Genomic DNA, 19,043 nt, shown 5'->3' with positions numbered 1-19,043 from the left:
CCACCCTGTTGGCTTGGGGATGAAGGGAGATATTTTCTTCAGAACCACGAGGAGGGGAGGGAAGGTTAACCGCCTCTCGGTACTGTTGAAAACCACCACCACCAATTCTGGTTGACTATACAGTTTGTTTTTAAAAAGTAGATGCCACTTGTGTGTCGTCTGACCCAAACTGTTGTCCATTTCAAAGGGGCTGGAGGACATCACTACCAGATTGTGCTCCTTGGCTCCCAGCTCTACTCACATCTGCCCTGTCCAACAGACTACACAGCAACAAACTATTCTGAATGGTTTCCAGTGTTGCTAATGAACTGTTGCATCTGGACAATGTGAGCAATGAGACAGCAAAGGTGTTTGTTCGTAAGCCATAAAAATAAATGGCCGTTTTCACCAGATACGCACTAGTAGCATCGCTGCATGCAGAGAAAGAATGGCAAGATGGATTGGGGCATTTACATCCAAGGTTTTATTGCTGTCTGTGTAAAGATCTTTGCTTATTACTACTGAATGGTTAATTTTTTTTATTGGAATGCACTCTGCTTCTGGGACCTACCGATTAGCGATGACAGCTGAACAGAACCTCCATGTCCTTGGGCAGTATATCTTTCAGCCAGGGACAAGCGCCAGGGGAAGGCTTTTAGCTATCATATCCCCATTTATGAATTTACCTGGGGCATATAGCTATCAGCTGTTGGAGACAGCAGTGCTGGCTTCAGCGATGACAAAGAAGAATTAATTTATATACCACTTAATGCCGAAAACAGACTTCTAAAGCAGTGGCTTTTAGACTTTAGGCTCGCAGGACCCACTTAATTGCTTATTTGCTAGAATCCTGAGACTGACCAACCAGGGCCAGGGACAAATGATGTACACTCTAAATTAAAAGAATTCTGAACCCAGAAATTTGTTTTGGATACCATAACTGAGTTCACACTTCTTTCACATTAAAATCCAATCCTAGGTAACCTGTCTTGCCCCATCTCACGTCATCCAACAATGATGCAGTGGATGAGGGTGTGTGTGCCATTTTGTTTTGCCATTGTTAAATGACTGGGAGTTGGAAACCCTTGCCAATCTACTTGCCAGGCTTCTCCCAGCAGATCCTCAACTATTCTGCCCACTGCCGGCCTAGATAAACCTTTGGTCTGAGCTAGCAAGGCAATTCTTAAGGTGCCTTGAATTTAGAGCAGGGGTGGGGGACTGTTGGCTTGGCCAGGCATTGCTGAACTACAACTCCCATTAGCCCTGGCAAGCATGGGCCCATGGCCAGCAGGGATGATGGGAGATGCCGTTCAGCCACACCTGACATTTATGGACATGGTTCTGGGTGATCATTTAAAAGAACATCATTACATTTAGGAAACATTCTCCGCTTGGGCTGTGCCAGCACATCCATGTTTTCAATGAGGTTTGAGAACAGACTGCCTGCTAAGCCAAGTCACCAGCACTGATAAACAAGCCAAAGCGATCAGGCTTCAAGCGATACCCTGTGTGTAACATTCCCAAGTATGAAACGCTGCATAACCTCCCTTTCCCCGTTTTTATACCATAGTTTGTGATTTATTTATTTTTTAAAAGAAAATTACAAATATTCACCATTTTAGAAAATGGAATTATTGATACATCCTCTCTTAGAAAAAGGGGCATGGGGTTTTGAGAGACAATTCTTGGATGGAAGGTTCTTCGTGTGCCTTATCTCTGGCACTTAACGTTCCATTCAAATGTCTAACATCATCTAAAAATCTAGCATTTTGTCTACTCCTGAAATCAACTGGAATTAAAGGGCACTTTATTTCCTCGGGACCCAATGGATCAGGACATTTCTTCCGTGTAAGCCCCACTGAAATCAAGAGCTTCCTCTGCTCGAGTGTGACTCCCATTCATTTAAATGGGGCTCGCTCAACTTCCTGGTGACCTTGAGTGGATTTTTTAAATTCCTTCAAGCACCGAGTTTGAAGATTTTGGAGCTGATCGTGTACCGTCAAGGAGAGTGGAGAATTTTGCCATCCCTTCTCAAAATAGTTCAGCATCAGCTGAAGCACTTTTGCTAGACTAGGGGCTGCAAGCCCATCTGCTTGTTTTCTTCCAAAAGGGCGAGGGAACAGATGCCTGTCCTTCGATTGCTGACATTTGCCTCCCATTAACACCCATGCTATATCCTCTCCCATTTCTTGACTGTAATTTATGGCTCCTATTTGCATTTTTTAAACAGCCTGGAAGGAAGCTGCGTCTTGTGTCAAGTTCCTTATTGGTCCTTTGCCAGCATGGCTGAATCTGCATATTTCTCTCCAAATGTGTATATTATATTTTTTCTCTCCCCCCTAACCCTTTACAAATAAAAACAGAAAAGCTAGATTAAAGTGCAAATGAACCCATTGATTGTGGTCCTGTTGCGAGCTCTGCTCAAAACAACACTTGGTGGACACAGTGGGCATCTGGCCAGAGCACTGGGCAGCCAGCTGCTGAACACTCTGCCATCAGCCGCTAACAGTGTCCGCTTGCTTGATGGAGGGGAAAGAAACCTGCGTGGCAGCTACCTAGCAACTGCACAAAACACTCCCTGACTGCTTGGGAAGTGATTTCAGGTACATTCCTGCACTGCTAGGTACCAACTCACAATTTCGACTGCAACATCCCTGCAGAATCACTGAAAACAGACGTTGGTAGGCTACATTCTTAGCAACAGGTTTACCTCTCTTAGAAAAAGGGGCATGGGGTTTTGAGAGACAATTTGTGGATTCAGGAAGGGGTTCGAGGTGCACCCAGGTACCCATCCTCGGTGCCCAAACAGTTGGGACCAGCCCTACCCATGCATACCCCCCCAAAAAAACCCCCTCTAGTGCAAATTGCAACTTAGCAGCTGTATTTAATGCTGCGCCAGAACCGTTCCACTGGTGTAATGGAACTTCCGTTTCTTCTCCTCTCCCCATGCACCCTCAACATCTGCTCCAGAGGGTTCCCCAAACCATCTAGAGCTGGTTTTGAGGGCACACAGGAGGCTGGAGAGAACAAGAGAGGGAGAGGAAGTTCTGTTGCACGTACAGAAACCCCCTGCATCAGCTGTGCTGCAGCATTAGAAATGGCCCTATGTTTGCACAACCCATCCCCTACAGCATATGATTCAACCTTCAAATTCTCCATGCGTAGACTTCTCGGTTCTTATGAGATCTCTGCTTTGGAGGGCTTCACGGGATCCAGACTCCAGAATCAAAATCCAATTAACGTTTCAGCCGTAGATGGTGGGGAAAACACAGCTACTCCAACGTTTACATATGGATGGCTGCAGATGTGGGAAAGGAACTGTGGAAGATGGAAGTGAGAAGCCATCCACCCTCCCCTCTGCTGCTATATTTGAGGGGCAGAGGAGCTCCTTAGGAAACGCTACTCAACACCTTTTCTGTGCTCTTATGCACATGGTAGCATGATATTCAAAACCCATTTTCTTTGTACAAGTACATGTCGTAAGGAATATCCAGGTGAAATTGTTTTGTCCAGTTCCCCTATGCACCATAGTAGCTGTTGTTCCCATGTGGACTTGAGCAAGGTGATATTTACAAGGTTTTGTGCTTTTAATTTTCTGGAGATCTGGTGGCATCCCGTAGAACCCTTTCTGCTGCAAAGTGTCCACGTTGTCTTTCTCAGTCCAAGAAGGGAATTCAAAGATATTTCTGTATAGAACTAGATGGGTTGGGCTTTCTTTTTTCTTTTGAGGGCTTGGTTAAGTGTCTCTCTGTGTGAGTCTTTCTCTCTCCCTGTGTGCATCAGGGTTCGATGTTGAAAGCTTTTAGTAGGACGTCCAGATCGCCCACATTAGCGGCCTGGAAAAGTTCTGGCTGGTCCATCATAGACAAAGCAATCCGGAGAGCTGCCCAGATATTACCTGAAATTGCAGGGTGAGGAACCTGCTGCTGATTCCGGCTCTTTCGTTGCAAATTGAGAGCTGTGAGGAAATTGCTGACTGCCTCTCTGTTGGGTAGAAGAGAAGATGTGTAAAAACTGGGGCCAACACTTCTGCAGAACAAGAATCCGACGCAGCAATTTGTCATGAATCATATTCAGCAATCTCATTTTTCTACACTTCTTTCCAGAATCACCTCAGGTAATGTAATCCCTTTAAAACAAAATTGCTCTGGCTCATCAGCCCCACCCAATATGGCTAATGGAAGTTGCAGTCTAATATCTGGAAGAGGTCAATCACTTGCAAATATCCAGAGCCCTGCCACTGCTAATAAATCTAAGAAATTGCCATCCCATGCATTTTGAGTTTAAGACAGCTTTCTTCCACCAAGGGAGACCTAGTACACTCTGGCCTACCAGCTTTGCAGGGCAATGGCATGTTATGAAAATGAGAAGCCCCTTGAAACTGCTTGGGGTAAAGGCCACTTTTTCTGAGGGTGATGCATGACCTCCCATTTCTCGTGGCCTTCATGGGCTGTGTCTGGAAGCAGTGATCCCTGTGTTTCTAATTGGCACACAGGAAACATCTGCTGTCTTTGGTGTCCTTCTTTACATGAGCCACAATTTGCACTGGAGATCTGATGGAGAAGCTCTACTCAAATATAGGGGACCATAACCAGGTGGGGAAGAGAAACAATCTCCTAAACCTCTGGAACCAGGCTCATTTGAACTCATTTTTACAAGTATTCAGAAAAGGGCTAAGAACACATCCCCATTCCTTCTTTAGACATCAGTCTTTGAGCCATAAGCTAGCAAAACGGTCATCAGCATGGCAGGTGGGCTGTAGGACCAGGATGTGGAAGCTGTGGACCTCCAGAAGTTGCTTGAAGACAGCTCCCATCACTCCTGACTATTGGCCATGCTGACTGAGGCTGATGGGAGAGGCGTCCATTCAACAACATCTGGAGGGTCCCCACCCCTGGTGTAGGTGGAAATAAAGCAACTTGTGTCCCCAAGTGGCAAATGTTAACAGTATATGGTCTCGGGTGGTCCCTTCTCTGCTTCTGGTCAGCTAGCAACTCAGGCCATTGGAAATCAACCCTTCTCCAGTTTGCATGCCCCCATTCTAGACTCCATTTCATGGTCACACTATAGAATTATGGGAAGAACCGGCTGTTCCATGTAAAGGGTGGCTGAACTGTTCTCACCTGTATGCTCCAAGGTTGATGCAGCTTATTCCTAAATTGTACCTGGACCTGATGAATCCAGGCTGGATTTCCAGTGCTCTCGTGTAAGCTTCTACGGCTTCCTCACTCCGATCTCCATTTGCTAAGGTTGCACCGAGACGGTTCCACAATGAATAATCCTGGCAAACACAACGGCAGCTTTCTAGTATTGGTGCAATCCTTGCACATATAGCTTTCTCTCTCTTTTTGCCAGCAGCCTCAAATTAATGACTGGTGGAATGGAGGGTGAAGGGGGTGGAATTGGAATTAATTGACTTTTCCATTAACTGGCATAGAACATGAGAACATGTCTCGTAGCTGTGGATAACTCCCTATAAAACAACTTTGATTCATTTGCAGGCCAGTCAGAAATGGGGCAGGAATAGAACTTCTTGAAAATGGGACTCTCTCCTTGCAATTAATATTTCTATTTCAGGCACCAGAGTATTAATGGCAGGAGTGACAGCTCATTAATGCAGGCCCGACTTTAAGAATAGACAGAAGAGGAGAGTGTCAAAAGCCTGTTAATGCAGAAGTGTAAAACTTACCTCAGGCCGAACTGTGAGGGCAGCGCTGAATGCATCTATTGCTCTGTTGAATTCTCCGTTCAGGTGGAAGAGCACGCCGAGTCCTGTTTGTAAGTCCGGGTCTATCATCTCCCCGTTCTGATGGGCTCCCTCCAGGTATAGCTCCTTCACCTCTTCCAGCAGTGAACTGGAATAAGAGAGCAGCACAAGACAAAGGCAAGTGTAACATTTTAAGAGCAGTGTAGGATTTGTGAAACGGCCATCATATGGTCCATTTTTTTTGCCTTGGGTATGTGTGAACCCTACTGAAACCAGTTCTACAAATTCTTATATGTCAGACTGAACAGGCAGAGCTTTCCACCAGGCCAGAGCCAGTGTTGAAAAGGCCCTGGCTCTGGTTGAAGCTAATCTAACTTCCTTAGGGCCCGGGACCACTAGGGTGTTGCTATTTATGGACCCTGAGGCTCTCCGTGGGGCATACCGGGAGAGGCGGTCCCATAGATACGAGGGTCCTAGGCCGTGAAGGGCTTTAAAGGTCAAAAGCAGCACCTTAAATCTGACCCTGTACTCCACCGGGAGCCAGTGCAGCTGGAAAAGCACTGGGTGAATATGCTCCCATGGCAGAGACCCCGTGAGGAGCCTCGCTGCAGCATTCTGCACCCGCTGGAGTTTCTGGGACAGCTTCAAGGGCAGCCCTGCGTAGAGCGAATTACAGTAATCATTAGTATTATTAGTATGCCTCCCATCATCTGCAGATCTCAGGGCAGTTCACAACATTAAAAAAACCCACAAAATGCATAGTAAAAATAAGAATAACAACAAACCCCAAATCCCCCCTCCCACAACATGTTCCAAAGGGATGTCAATCAGCCCAAGGCTGGTTGAAAAGGAACGTTTTTGCACGGCACCTAAAGGTGTATAATGAAGGCACCAGCCAAACCTCCCTGGGGAGATCATTCCACAAAAAGGGAGCCACCGCAGAAAAGGCCCGTTCTTGTTTTGCCACCCTCCAGACCTCTTGTGGAGGAGGAACATGAAGAAGGGCCTCAGAGGATGATCTCGGGGTCCGGGAAGGTTCATAGGGGGAGAGGCAATCCTTGGGGTATTGCAGTCCTGAGCCATTTAAGTTGTAGTCCAACAACATCTGGGAACCCAAAGTTGAGAAAGCCTGGTCTAGGATGATGGGAGATTTAGTTCAGTAATAATAATAATAATAATAATAATAATAATAATAATAATAATAATTTTTATTTATGCCCCAACCATCTGGCTGGGTTTCCCCAGCCACTCTGGGTGGCTTCCAACAAAATATTAAAATACAATAATCCATCAAATATTAAAAGCTTCCCTAAACAGGGCTGTAACATCTGCAGGACTTTCTTAAATTACTGTGACTGCTTTTAAGAACTCCCAAATCTATTTCGTAACGCCCATTTACCAGACCTTCTATTACCTTTCTTCTGCTGCCTTGGACATTCTCCTGGTAAGCGCTGGGGATCCCTTTTTACTCCTGACGATGTACTTGTATTTAGGATTCTGCTTGATCCAGTTTCTTAGCGCTTCATAAGCCTCCTGCTGGTGGCTGGTGTTTGTAAAGCTCACAGCCAAGGCCATTAAGGCTTTCAAGTTGTTTGGCTGGAGCTCCAGGCACCTGAAGAGAATAGCGGAAACCCGTATTAGTTAGATCCCTCTCGATGCGTTGGCATAAGGCCGGCTCATTTTAATGCAACACTTAAGCTGAGCAAACAAAGGACTTTGCTAACAAAATAATTAGACATTTATTATTTTTTGGTTTGTTTATAATTAACAATGCAGGTTTACTTGGCAGCAAAGTCCCAGTCTGCAGACTTTGGCTGCAATCCTAACCCCATTTAGCTGGGAATAAGGTGCATGGACTTCAGTAGGACTGAGTAGACATAATTTGGAATGCCCTGTTAAGTATACATAGGATTTCAGACTTGGCTCAACAATTTATCCTTGGTTCCTAAAAACCACCATCTTAAGCATCTTAAGGTCAAATGATATGACTATCCAGCCTGGGATGGATGCTGCGATGGCTTTGTTCGCTTATTTGTTTGTTTGCAGATTTATAAACCACTTCACAACCAAAAGTGATATACAGTGATACCTCAGGTTACATATGCTTCAGGTTACAGACACTTCAGGTTACAGACTCCGCTAACCCTGAAATAGTGCTTCAGGTTAAGAACTTTGCTTCAGGATGAGAACAGAAATTGTGCTCCGGCGACATGGCGGCAGCAGGAGGCCCCATTAGCTAAAGTGGGGATGAATTAAGTACTTAACCCGAGGTACCACTGTACAGTAAAATAAGATAGAACCAGGGCTTTTTTCCCCCAGCCAGAATTTGCCGGAACTCAGTTCTGGAACTTCTCAGGTAGGCACCATTGCCGTTATAAGAGAATAAGGGAGGCGATTATAATATTGTGGCTATGATCTGATAGAAGATAGGGTGAGGCAGAAGGGGGAAATAACAGCTCTACGGGAAAAGGGGTGGGAAGTCGACAAAAATAAGAAAAAAAAGACGAAATCGTGTTTTGACTGTATATCTTAAAAATCGTTGAAACTTAATAATATATATATGAACAAGGGAGGCATTCATGGTGAATTCCAACACCTCTTTTTGTAGCAAAAAAGCACTGGATAGAATACAAAACATTACAAACTCAGCAGGGTTGTATCCAGTGCTGCACAAGCCTACAAGCCCCCTTCGTAAATGGAAGGTTTTTTTGGTGGCGTTGGGGTGCAGGATTCATGCGCATTGTTGTTTCCCACCCCTCCAGTTTATTTATTGTACCCCGGGAGGGAACCTGTGAAAGGGCTACAGTAATGGAAGCATTGTTAGATAAACGGATTAGCTTATTAACACAGCTAATATCATTAGGTTTGGAGAGTATATACTCAGTGTGAGGAGAAAATGAATATGACGCAGCTAACTTTCTGAGCACAAGCAGAGAATAATAACTAGCATTAGAAAATGTGGCACGACCGTTATCTGCCTAGTACTGGAACAGAGGCAGCAGCAGAAACGATCACCATATACTTAACATGCGGCTGTCGGATTGAGTTTAGCTCAATTAAGGAGCACTTCTAATGAAGAGATAAACTTTTAGAAAGTGCGCAAGTGCCAGGAATACCAAGCAGGCCTCCTGTTTGCAGAGTTCCTTGGTTGTGTTTGCCAGACGACATTGCCTCTTCCCACGTTCCCATTTGCTTGATTCAGTAACATACCGGATTAAGTTTTGCAGATCCCTTTAAGGATACATAAGCCTCTGTGCTGTGTGAGCTTAAATACTAATACAGTGGTACCTCAGCTAACATACGTTTCAGGTTACATACGTTTCAGGTTACATACTCTGCTAACCCAGAAATAGTGCTTCAGGTTAAGAACTTTGCTTCAGGTTGAGAACAGAAATTGTGCTCCAGTCGCGCGGCAGCAGCAGGAGGCCCCATTAGCTAAAGTGGTGCTTCAGGTTAAGAACAGTTTCAGGTTAAGTATGGACCTCTGGAACGAATTAAGTACAGTGGTGCCTCACAAGACGAAAAGAATCCGTTCTGTGATTCTCTTCGTCTAGCGGTTTTTTTGTCTTGCGAAGCAAGCCCATTGACGGATTAGCGCTATTAGCAGCTTTTAGCGGCTTATCTGCTGATCGGATCAGCTGATAAGCGGCTTAGCGGCTTAGAAAAAGGGGGGGCGGAGGAAAAAAAACCAGCAGGAACTCGCAAGACATTGTCTTCTTGCGAAGCAAGCCCATAGGAAATTCGTTTTGCGAAGCACCTCCAAAATGGAAAACTCTTTCGTCTAGTGAGTTTTCCGTCTTGCGAGGCATTCGTCTTGCGGGGCACCACTGTACTTAACCTGAGGTACCACTGTAATATTTGAGCACCAAGGTGGCTCAAATATGGCACACCACAGTTTCACACCCATGCAAATTAAAGCAAATTTACATATACTTTGCATAATTTGTTTTGATGGGGAGGGGCAAGGACCAGGCATTGTGGTCAGTCTTTAAAGTCTGTCTTCCTTGCCTTAAGGACTAGAAACTTGACTTCTTCATTATTATTATTTTTAAAAATTATAGCTGAGTGTCTCTATGCAGCAATTAACTATATTTACCTTTGGAGTGCAACAATTGCTCCCTGCTCATTTTCATTCTCAGCTTGTGTTGTCCCAAGGTACTGCCAGGCCTGCAACATAAAAATGGTAAGATTACTGCACAGCTGTGTATCGAAAGGACTGCAATACCTCAAGGACCTCCTCTCCCCATATGAGCTGCCCTGACCTTGCAATTATGATCTGAGGTCCTTCTTTATGTGCTTCCTTCATGAGTGATCCAGAAGGTGACAACATGAGAACGGACCTTTTCTGCAGTGGCTCCTCATTTGTGGAATGCTCTCTCCAGGGAGGCTCGCCTGGCACCTTCATTGCATATCTTTAGGGACCAGGTGAAACTGTTTCTCTTTAACCAGGTCTTTGGCTGATTAAGATTCTATGCCCCTTTAACTGGGTTTGTGGGAGGAGGGTTATTGGTGTGTGTTTGTTTTCTTATGTATTTTGTGTTCTCATTTTGTACAGTGGTGCCTCGCAAGACGAAAAGAATCCGTTCTGTGATTCTCTGCATCTAGCGGTTTTTTCGTCTTGCAAAGCAAGCCCATTGACGGATTAGCGGATTAGCGCTATTAGCAGCTTTTAGCGGCTTATCTGCTGATCGGATCAGCTGATAAGCGGCTTAGCGGCTTAGAAAAAGGGGGGGGGAGGAAAAAAACCAGCAGGAACTCGCAAGACATTGTCGTCTTGCGAAGCAAGCCCATAGGATAGGAAATTCGTTATGCGAAGCACCTCCAAAACGGCAAACTCTTTCGTCTAGCGAGTTTTCCGTTTTGTGAGGCATTCGTCTTGCGGGGCACCACTGTATTTTTATGTTGTGAACCATCCTGTGATCTTAGGATGAAGGGTGGTATACAAATTTAATAAAGAATGAATAATAGTAATAAAAAGTTGCTTTGCAAGTCATTTTACAAAAGTCCAGTCCAGAAAAACCAAAGAAATGCAAGCAAGAGTTGAAAATATAATTTGGGGGATTTTCATTGTGCCTTACAGACATCCATACAGCTAGTGGCCAGGGAACAAATCAGAAATACCTAAGTGTGACATAGGAATTAACAACAACAACAATAACAATACAGTGGTTTAATTTCATTGTACACAGGTTGTACAATGATAGTAAAAGTATTAATATTATTAGTGGTAGCTTGGTTCCCAAATGGCTTAGTTGTTGAACAAATTGGCTCCCGATCGCCACAAACCTGGAAGTGTTTTGGTTTGCGAACATTTTTCAGAAGCCAAACGTCCAACGTGGCTTCCGCTTGAGTGCAGGAAGTTCCTGCGGCCAGTCGGAAGCTGCGTCTTGGTTTCTGAATTGTTTCGGGAGTCAAATGGACACCCGGAATGGATTAAGTTCGAGAACCAAGGTAACAACAACAACACACCACTTATTACTCAACTAGGCTTTTAAACTGTTTACAAAGTATAAAATTAGTTACAGAAGCATTAAAGTATAAACACTCGTAAGTGAAACTTTCAGTAAAGCAGTCCCCTTAAAACAGCAGAAAATTAAAACAGGAGACTTCGGTTGAGAGCTCAAAGGTGCGTCTTCAAAAGCTGGCAGAATGCCAATGCATATTATTGAAATTTACTAAATTTGTATACTGCCCTTGATCCAAATATCACAGCTTAGGCAGTTCACAACACAAAATACACAAGAAACAAAAACAAAACCATAGACAACAGAAGTTAGGCTACCCCTGTCCAGATAGGGGCACAGCTGGGCTACCAGCCAAAACTGATAGAAGGCACTCCATGCCACTCAGGCCACCTGAGCCGCAAGTGACAGCAAAGGACCCAGGAGTACCCCTAACCTGTGTACCCGCTCCTTCAGAGGGAGTGCAATGTCAGCAAAAGCAGGCAACCTCCCATCCAGTCATATCTGGATTGAGCTTTAGTCTGTTGGCTCTCATCCAGTCTTCACATGACCCCTGGTCAAATTACGCTGATTACAACATCTGATGGGGACGCGGGTGGCGCTGTGGGTAAAACCTCAGCGCCTAGGACTTGCCGATCGCATGGTCGGCGGTTCAAATCCCCACGGCGGGGTGAGCTCCTGTCGTTCAGTCCCAGCTCCTGCCCACCTAGCAGTTCGAAAGCATCCTTAAGTGCAAGTAGATAAATAGGTACCGCCTTATAGCGGGAAGGTAAACGGCGTTTCCGTGTGCTGCGCTGGTGCTGGCTCGCCAGAGCAGCTTCGTCACGCTGGCCACGTGACCCGGAAGTGTCTGCGGACAGCGCTGACTCCCGGCCTCTTAAGTGAGATGAGCGCACAACCCTAGAGTCTGTCAAGACTGGCCCGTACGGGCAGGGGTACCTTTACCTTTACAACATCTGATGCAACCGAATATATATTGCAGGCTTTGTATTGGATGTGAAATGTGGGTTTATCCTTAATTTGTAAACTTTCCCCTTTTAATACAATGGTGTATCCCCATCCAGCTTGATAGTACTGGAGACATCATGTTGATCATGATATTAAGCATGACTGCTAAAGGCTTTATTTCCATTATTAGCAAATAAGTTGAAGCCTATGCATTCCAGTTTCAGAATATTAACCAGAGCGGATACCTCGGAGTCGTGAGGATCTTGGAGAATAGCAGCTTCCAGGTATAAGATGGCCAGGGGCAAGTCCCCCTCCCTTAACTTCTTGAGGCCTTCCTCAAAAGCGCCAGGCCAGTCTTTGAAGGGGTTCTCTGTATGAAAATAATAGCCCTAGGAGAGAGAATGAATGTGGTGACATTGAGGCACAGTACCTCAAAAGGTGAAAACAGCCTAGAATTAAATCGCTCATTTCCTGCACCAGTGGTTCCCAACTTCCCACCCCCAGACCACTTGAAAACAGATGAAGGTCTTGGTGGACAACTTAATAATCTTTCTGCCTATTAAAGCAATGGTAATAAATGCCTGTGCGAAATGGGGTGCAATTTTTAATTGCATTTTAATTCCTGCTTTCATTTCTAATACAAATAAGAATCAATACAAATATTTAATGCGGCGGATAGGTCATCTCCCATGTTCAACCACAAACCCACAGACCACTTGAATGAACCTCCATCCTGTCTTTTTTTTTGCGGTACATGAGCATAAAAAGTTGATTAAATAATATAATAAAGCCTTCGCCAACTTGGCGAAGCCCTCCGGATGTTTGGAAACACAGCTCCCATCAGCCCAAGCCACAGCAGTTATTTCCAGCAGCAGAACTGGGGAACTTGATGGACTCACTCGTCCTCTTTTCAGTCTTTTTCATGCTCACATTACACACTCTTTGAATAAGGCCCTGCAACTCCTCTCCTCGTTGTCTTGTGAGTTCCCTCACTTTGCCTTACTAAATGCCACAGAGGAGAGAGGCAGCAGGCATCTTGGGACCACTGCCATGTGGCGGGCGGCAACCTGTATCCCTGGTTTGCTGCTTAAAAGCTGCCATTGGAACAAATTAAAAAGGCATTTGCCAAATTATTTCACCCTCCTCTAGCTACTGGCAAGGGCTTTGGCCTAGTCAAGCTTCCATGGTTGCCCCTGGCAACCCAGCGGCCCTACAAGCCTTCTCTCTCCACAACATCAGCGTTACCTTCTCATTAATGGAGACGGCTGCTTGGCCTTGTGCTTCTTGGCTGTCGGAGATCCAGTTTCTGCGAGCCATTTCTTCCCACTCTGCTTGCATCTTATCCCAAAACTCTGTGTCTGACTAGGGAGAGGATAAATCAAAAGGAAAACAGGGAAAGAAAGATTTAAAAGAAGAAGAAAAAAGCGTGTGCGTGAGAGAAAAACATCTTTCAGCTTCACAGCATCTTCTGTTTTCGTTTTTTCTGTTTCCAAAACTGCAAACTCTGAATACCTAATGCCTCCAGCTGATCTTGGCGGATATTCATCCCAGGCCACCTGTTTAAAATGGCAAATAAAAATGCAAAGTAATGCTGATGACTACCTGTTGATGGGAGGGCAGAAGTCTTTCAGGTGAGCAGTCAAGGGAGGAAGAATTGAACATTACCAAGCCTGAACATTTGCATACACAGTACAGTCACCAATGGATGATTTCCCAATGCATTTTTAAAAATTATATCTACAGTGTTCATGATAGCACATCTGACTCTCTCCTCCACCCTCATTTTTTCATCACTGCAGCCTTACAAAATAGAAACAAAACAAGGTCTTGCAGCACCGTTATTATGATGACACAAGTTTCTGTAGACTACGGTCAATTTCGTTATGTGCATAAGTCAATGAAAGTTTATACCATAACAAATTTGTTAGTGTAGGCACCACAAGCTATTTTTTTATTCTTCTTCAGCAGCAGAGTAACAGAACAACCGCTCTGGAAACCTTTACGAATGAAGTAGGTTGGACAGGGAGAATGTGACTGGCCTACCATAACCCAAACAGCTTCATGGCTGAGGAGGGATTTGAACCCAGTACCAGCCCAAGGCTCTAGCCACTATGCAATGCTGCCTTTCACCTTTTTTCACTCCATGCACCTTAATGAAATGCCACGCTGCAAGCTCTGAGACTGTGTCTTTGCCACCTCTAGTTTTGCATTGCGCTTCAAGCCTGGGATGCATGAATCTGTCAATTTCAGTGTCTCATTTCCCAGTCTTAAATTCATCTACCCACATTTCCAAATCCATCTGCACTGTCCTCGTGAAAATCCATCAAAGCAAACTTCTCATAATGTGCACATTTTTGTATGCAATTTGGCCAAATATACATAAATTTAGCAAATGCTGCTAAATAATATTCCTTAATATAATGTAGGGTTGCCATATGTCTGGACATACTGTAGTCGGAAGCAGTGCCTGGGCAGAAAGCGGCAAAATGTCTAGGAAAATCCGGACGTATGGCAACCCATGTTGGCAGTAGCATTTTTGCTGATTTTTCTTAAAGAATAGCTCAAAAATGTCAATTTTCCCAAAAAACCTCAACAACTTTGCCCCCCCCAAAGCTCTATATAATGCATTTTTGTATGTTCTCTTTGCTAATATTTGCATGCTTATGCACACTTCACTCTGGTATCTTCTTCTTCTTCTTCTATCACTCGTTGCCGAGTAAGATCATCTTCCATAAACACGGTTTTAACAATGAGTCTGTAAGTGACTGTGAAGGCCAATTCTGGATCCACACGTCCTTCCACAGTAGGGACATTGGTTTCTGGGTGGGAGTTGATCATGGTGTGGATTTGCCAAGTGTGCCTTCCTCTTAGCACATTTCTCCCTTGCGTCCTGAGTTCGAGCGTCTTCAAAGCCCATGACCACCTTTGGCAAAGGCTGTTCTCTCTCACCCTAGTATACCCATTCTGGGACACATTACTTGGCTGGAGAACTGCACTACAAAGGTTGGAGAAATGGGGGGTTTGCAGGATGGCTACGTACCATTTCAGGAAGTGCGAATTTGACCATTAAATGTGAACTGAATTGAATTTCTCCTCTCCCCCTTCTCCTTGATTGCTAACATTCTTGGTGAGTCAGAGTATGCCTGAGTTTCGGGAGTGGAGAAGGGAATGAGAGAGAGTAGAACCCCAGGATTCCTAAGAAGTGGGGAGGGGGAGGAATTGTTGTTGGTGTTTAGTTGTTTAGTCGTGTCTGACTCTTTGTGACCCCATGGACCAGAGCACGCCAGGCACTTCTGTCTTCCACTGCCTCCTGCAGTTTGGTCAAACTCATGCTGGTAGCTTCGAGAACACTATCCAACCATCTCGTCCTCTGTCATCCCCTTCTCCTTGTGCCCTCCATCTTTCCCAACATCAGGGTCTTTTCCAGGGAGTCTTCTCTTCTCATGAGGTGGCCAAAGTATTGGAGCCTCAGCTTCACGATCTGTCCTTCCAGTGAGCACTCAGGGCTGATTTCCTTGAGAATGGATCGGTTTGATCTTCTTGCAGTCCATGGGACTCTTAAGAGTCTCCTCCAGCACCATAATTCAAAAACGTCAATTCTTTGGTGATCAGCCTTCTTTATGGTCCAGCTCTCACTTCCATGCATCACTACTGGGAAAACCATGGCTTTTACTATACGGACCTTTGTTGGCAAGGTGATGTCTCTGTTGCTACTAAAATTCAACTAAGTTGCTAGACTTAACTTGGACTTTGCAACTCATAAGAAATATCTAGAATCTAGAGGTAATTTAGCTCCGAATGCTACCAAACCGTAAAGACAGGGCAGGCTCTGTCCGCCTGCTAGCGAACATGATTTGGTTTGAATTCACAGTCTGACAGTCCTCCCAGGGGCTTATCAAAGAGCAGTTTATATAAAACTGGACTATGCTCTCTGTACTTCCTCCTTAATAAAGTCCAAGCAATATAGTTTTATGTGGGCACTTTTGGGAACAACGTGAGGTTATTGTGTCTGTTGTCTTCTTAGCTCTGCTTCTCCTGGACGCAAAATGAAAAAGGCAAATCATAAACAGGATTGTCTTAAATCACCAGCCAGAGCCCCAGGAATAATCCATCAGCATTGTGGGTACTTAGAATTATAACTGCTTGCTAATTAAAGTTTGGCAATCTCAACAACCAGCATTCACAACACAAACACTTTGCTGGTTCAGCTAACATCCAGATCCCCTTAAAGATTCATCATGCTACATTTTGGGTCTGGGAGGGATATTTTCACTTTGCTTTTGCTCTGGTTATTAGTGCAGCTGAGGGCACATTAATTCCATGTACATTAATTCAATGGCTTATTTTAAAATGCAATCTGAGGTGCTTCCTTCCCTCCCCAGCCTTGATCTTGATGGGATTTGGTCCCCCTGCTGCAATTAGCAGTGGAAAAAAGCTGCCTGGAATTTTTGGAGTAAAAGTGTTGTTTCAAATGTGCTTTAAAAGGCATAGTGTGTATGCAGCTTTAGAGAGTTTAAAAACGCACACAACATAATATGATAAGATGCAAGGAGATGTTATATTGTGTATCCCAGCCTTGTCCATCCTCATGTTTTCCAGCAGTTTTGGACTAAAACTAAAGTGGGCTGGGGCAAATGGAAATTATAGTCCAAAACATCTGAATAGCACTGAAGGCTGGCATACTTTGTAAACATAAAATAATACGTTAACATAGACAATGATCTCTAGTTTTTCTTGACTGTTGGGACAGAGCCTTTAGAGTTATGAACAATCAATAACCTGGTTCCTTTTTCACATGGCATGTGAAACTCTCAGTTCTATCTAGCTCTGCAAGAGCCCTCTCAAAGTCCAGACTTGGCAAGGCGTATCCATTTAGATCTGCATATCCCCGTCGCGCCTATGCTAATTCACTGGGCACTTTGATTTAATTTCAGGGATATTCCATCCAAGCTGCACCACTAGAGCTGGATTCCGCTTCTCTTCTTTGATCCAGGAATAAACAGCCAACTGAAACAACTCCTCCGCAGAAGGGCAACTGGTCCGAGGTCTCTATAATTAATGTTTCTTCTCACACACTGGAGTTGGGTTTCTTTAGCCAAAAGACCTTTATCTTGCAGGCAGCATCTGTTCCCCGTGATGCTGGATTTGCTGTAGCTTAGCCTGCATTTTGCTGACAACAAAAATTAACTGTTACAGAGAATTCCATGAAATGAGAGTGCAGGGAAAGCTGCACTCCTTCTGAAAGCTGCCCCCTTCTGAAAGCATCCTCCTCTGCATGCAAATTTACAAATAAATCTGGGGCAGGAGGAGTGCAGCAGACCATTCTCCATTCATGAAAACGTATAGCAGTTGGTAAAAAAAGAGAAAAGAACCTCCAAGATCCTACGTGAGTAATACCCCATAGAACCTATGTACCCGAAGAAAGATGGAGAGCTGTTTTTCGATTCATCTGTGCTCCTTGAATTGTGCATGGAATAGAACTGCTGAAATTAGAAAGAGCATGTTCAAATAAATCCATTATCCTCTTGACCTTGTGATGTATGTAGCCTTTGAAGGTGGTGAGTTGCCTGGATCACGTTCAATTAATCTCGAGCTTTGCTAATATATTGACTACTAGCTGCTTTGCATTTAGCATTGCATGGGAATTTTAAGGAACAAAAAACGCCCCTATCACAGTCTTGAAATCTGTGGTTAAAATCAATGCCGTTTGGATAAGTTCAACCCACCACCTTGATTCAAAATGGCGTCCAACTGTATCCAAACATGGGTGCAAATCTACTCCTTGATTTCAGGAACAAACATGCAAAATTTGGTTAAAATCAGTTGCCTCTGGTATAACCCAAGATGTATGTTACACTTGGACACAGGGTAACCTGTTTAAGTCTACATAACACCGCATGCACTCAATCTTAAAACACTTATAAACTGCGGACAGAGCTTTTCCACCACACCTAGCAATATATTTTCTCTTCCTCACCCCCTGTTTTTTTTGCTCAACAGTCAGACTGGATAAAGGTTCTGGTGCACTTGAAAGCTTGCACACTACTTTGTGACATTTTCCTCAGTTTTAATAAATGGATTATCATACTGCTGCTTTTGGATTTTTCTTTTCTTTTCAAATGGATCAGGGCAGCTACCCACAATTTTTATCTGGATTATGTCTGTTTCACAGAATCAGCATTCAAAGAAGCAAAGAATTTCTGGTTCAGCTGCTACCACAAGTCGTCTAACAGATCATCACAGTACACATGGCTTGCTTCTCAAGGTTGGTTTGTGTTCCAACTGCTCTTGCTTCAAATATTTGTAGTGTGGCAAATGACTGGGATAGGATGGTCAAAAAAACCATGGTTAAGGAAGAGTGTTGGACTCATGTGTAAAGCCAAGCCATAGCTAAAGCAAACCAAAGTTCACAAGTCAACAAACCATAGCTGCAGGCTGTGGTTCATTAGCAGTAAAAAAAACAACACATAGCTAAGCTGCTGAGTAGGGATCACACATAACACTAAGCCAAGGTTTAATCAGCCATGGTTTATTGTCATATGCAAACCAGGCCAGTGTTTGTGTGTGTTAGGGGTGGTAGGACAAAGGGTACATGCCTCCCCATCATAATTCGAGTGAAGGTGCTGAGACATGCCCTCCAACATCCAGCAGAGGAAAATATTTTGGGGAGATGCTCCCACGCGAGTCATGTGACTCACATGAAAGCATGGTCCCCCAAAACACGTGTCTTTGGGGGGCTACGTTCTCAACAGAGTCAGGTGACTCATGTTGAGTACACTTCCCCCATAAAATGAGTTTCTTCTGAGGCCACCCTCTTGCAAGAGCCAAAATGAGACATTCTGTGATTCAATCAAAAGAACAAGTGGCTTCTGTAATTCTGGGGTGTCCTGCTCAAATCAGGACAGTTGACGAGTGTGTTGAGATGGCATGATATAATCTAAGTAGGC

The 19,043-nt window shown here is 44.4% G+C and overlaps 1 protein-coding gene and 1 long non-coding RNA gene across 8 annotated transcripts in view; one reads left to right on the top strand and one right to left on the bottom strand.

The window, feature by feature from the left end:
* Nucleotides 1–2,661: 2,661 nt before the first annotated feature.
* The window catches only part of PEX5L (peroxisomal biogenesis factor 5 like), a 173,588-nt gene continuing 157,206 nt past the window's right edge, over nt 2,662–19,043 (bottom strand). For all 7 annotated transcript variants that reach the window (XM_082224205.1, XM_082224209.1, XM_082224207.1 and 4 more), the window contains 7 exons: nt 13,342–13,458; nt 12,342–12,485; nt 9,783–9,853; nt 7,101–7,298; nt 5,669–5,834; nt 5,103–5,260; nt 2,662–3,963 (listed from right to left, as the gene is read on the bottom strand). In XM_082224205.1, the coding sequence (XP_082080331.1) occupies nt 3,759–3,963; nt 5,103–5,260; nt 5,669–5,834; nt 7,101–7,298; nt 9,783–9,853; nt 12,342–12,485; nt 13,342–13,458 (1,059 nt within the window). In that variant the 3' untranslated portion in view covers nt 2,662–3,758. The remainder of the gene's footprint in view (nt 3,964–5,102; nt 5,261–5,668; nt 5,835–7,100; nt 7,299–9,782; nt 9,854–12,341; nt 12,486–13,341; nt 13,459–19,043) is intronic.
* On the top strand, nt 13,468–17,625 carry LOC309533381. The gene is made up of 2 exons (XR_014220192.1): nt 13,468–13,727; nt 17,031–17,625. It is a non-coding gene; the product is annotated as an uncharacterized lncRNA (long non-coding RNA).

The sequence above is a fragment of the Podarcis vaucheri genome, assembly GCF_965113315.1.
Source record: "Podarcis vaucheri genome assembly, chromosome: 5".
Taxonomy (NCBI): Eukaryota; Metazoa; Chordata; class Lepidosauria; order Squamata; family Lacertidae; genus Podarcis; species Podarcis vaucheri.
Note: the sequence above shows the minus strand (reverse complement) of the source record. Positions and strands in the feature narration are given on the sequence as shown.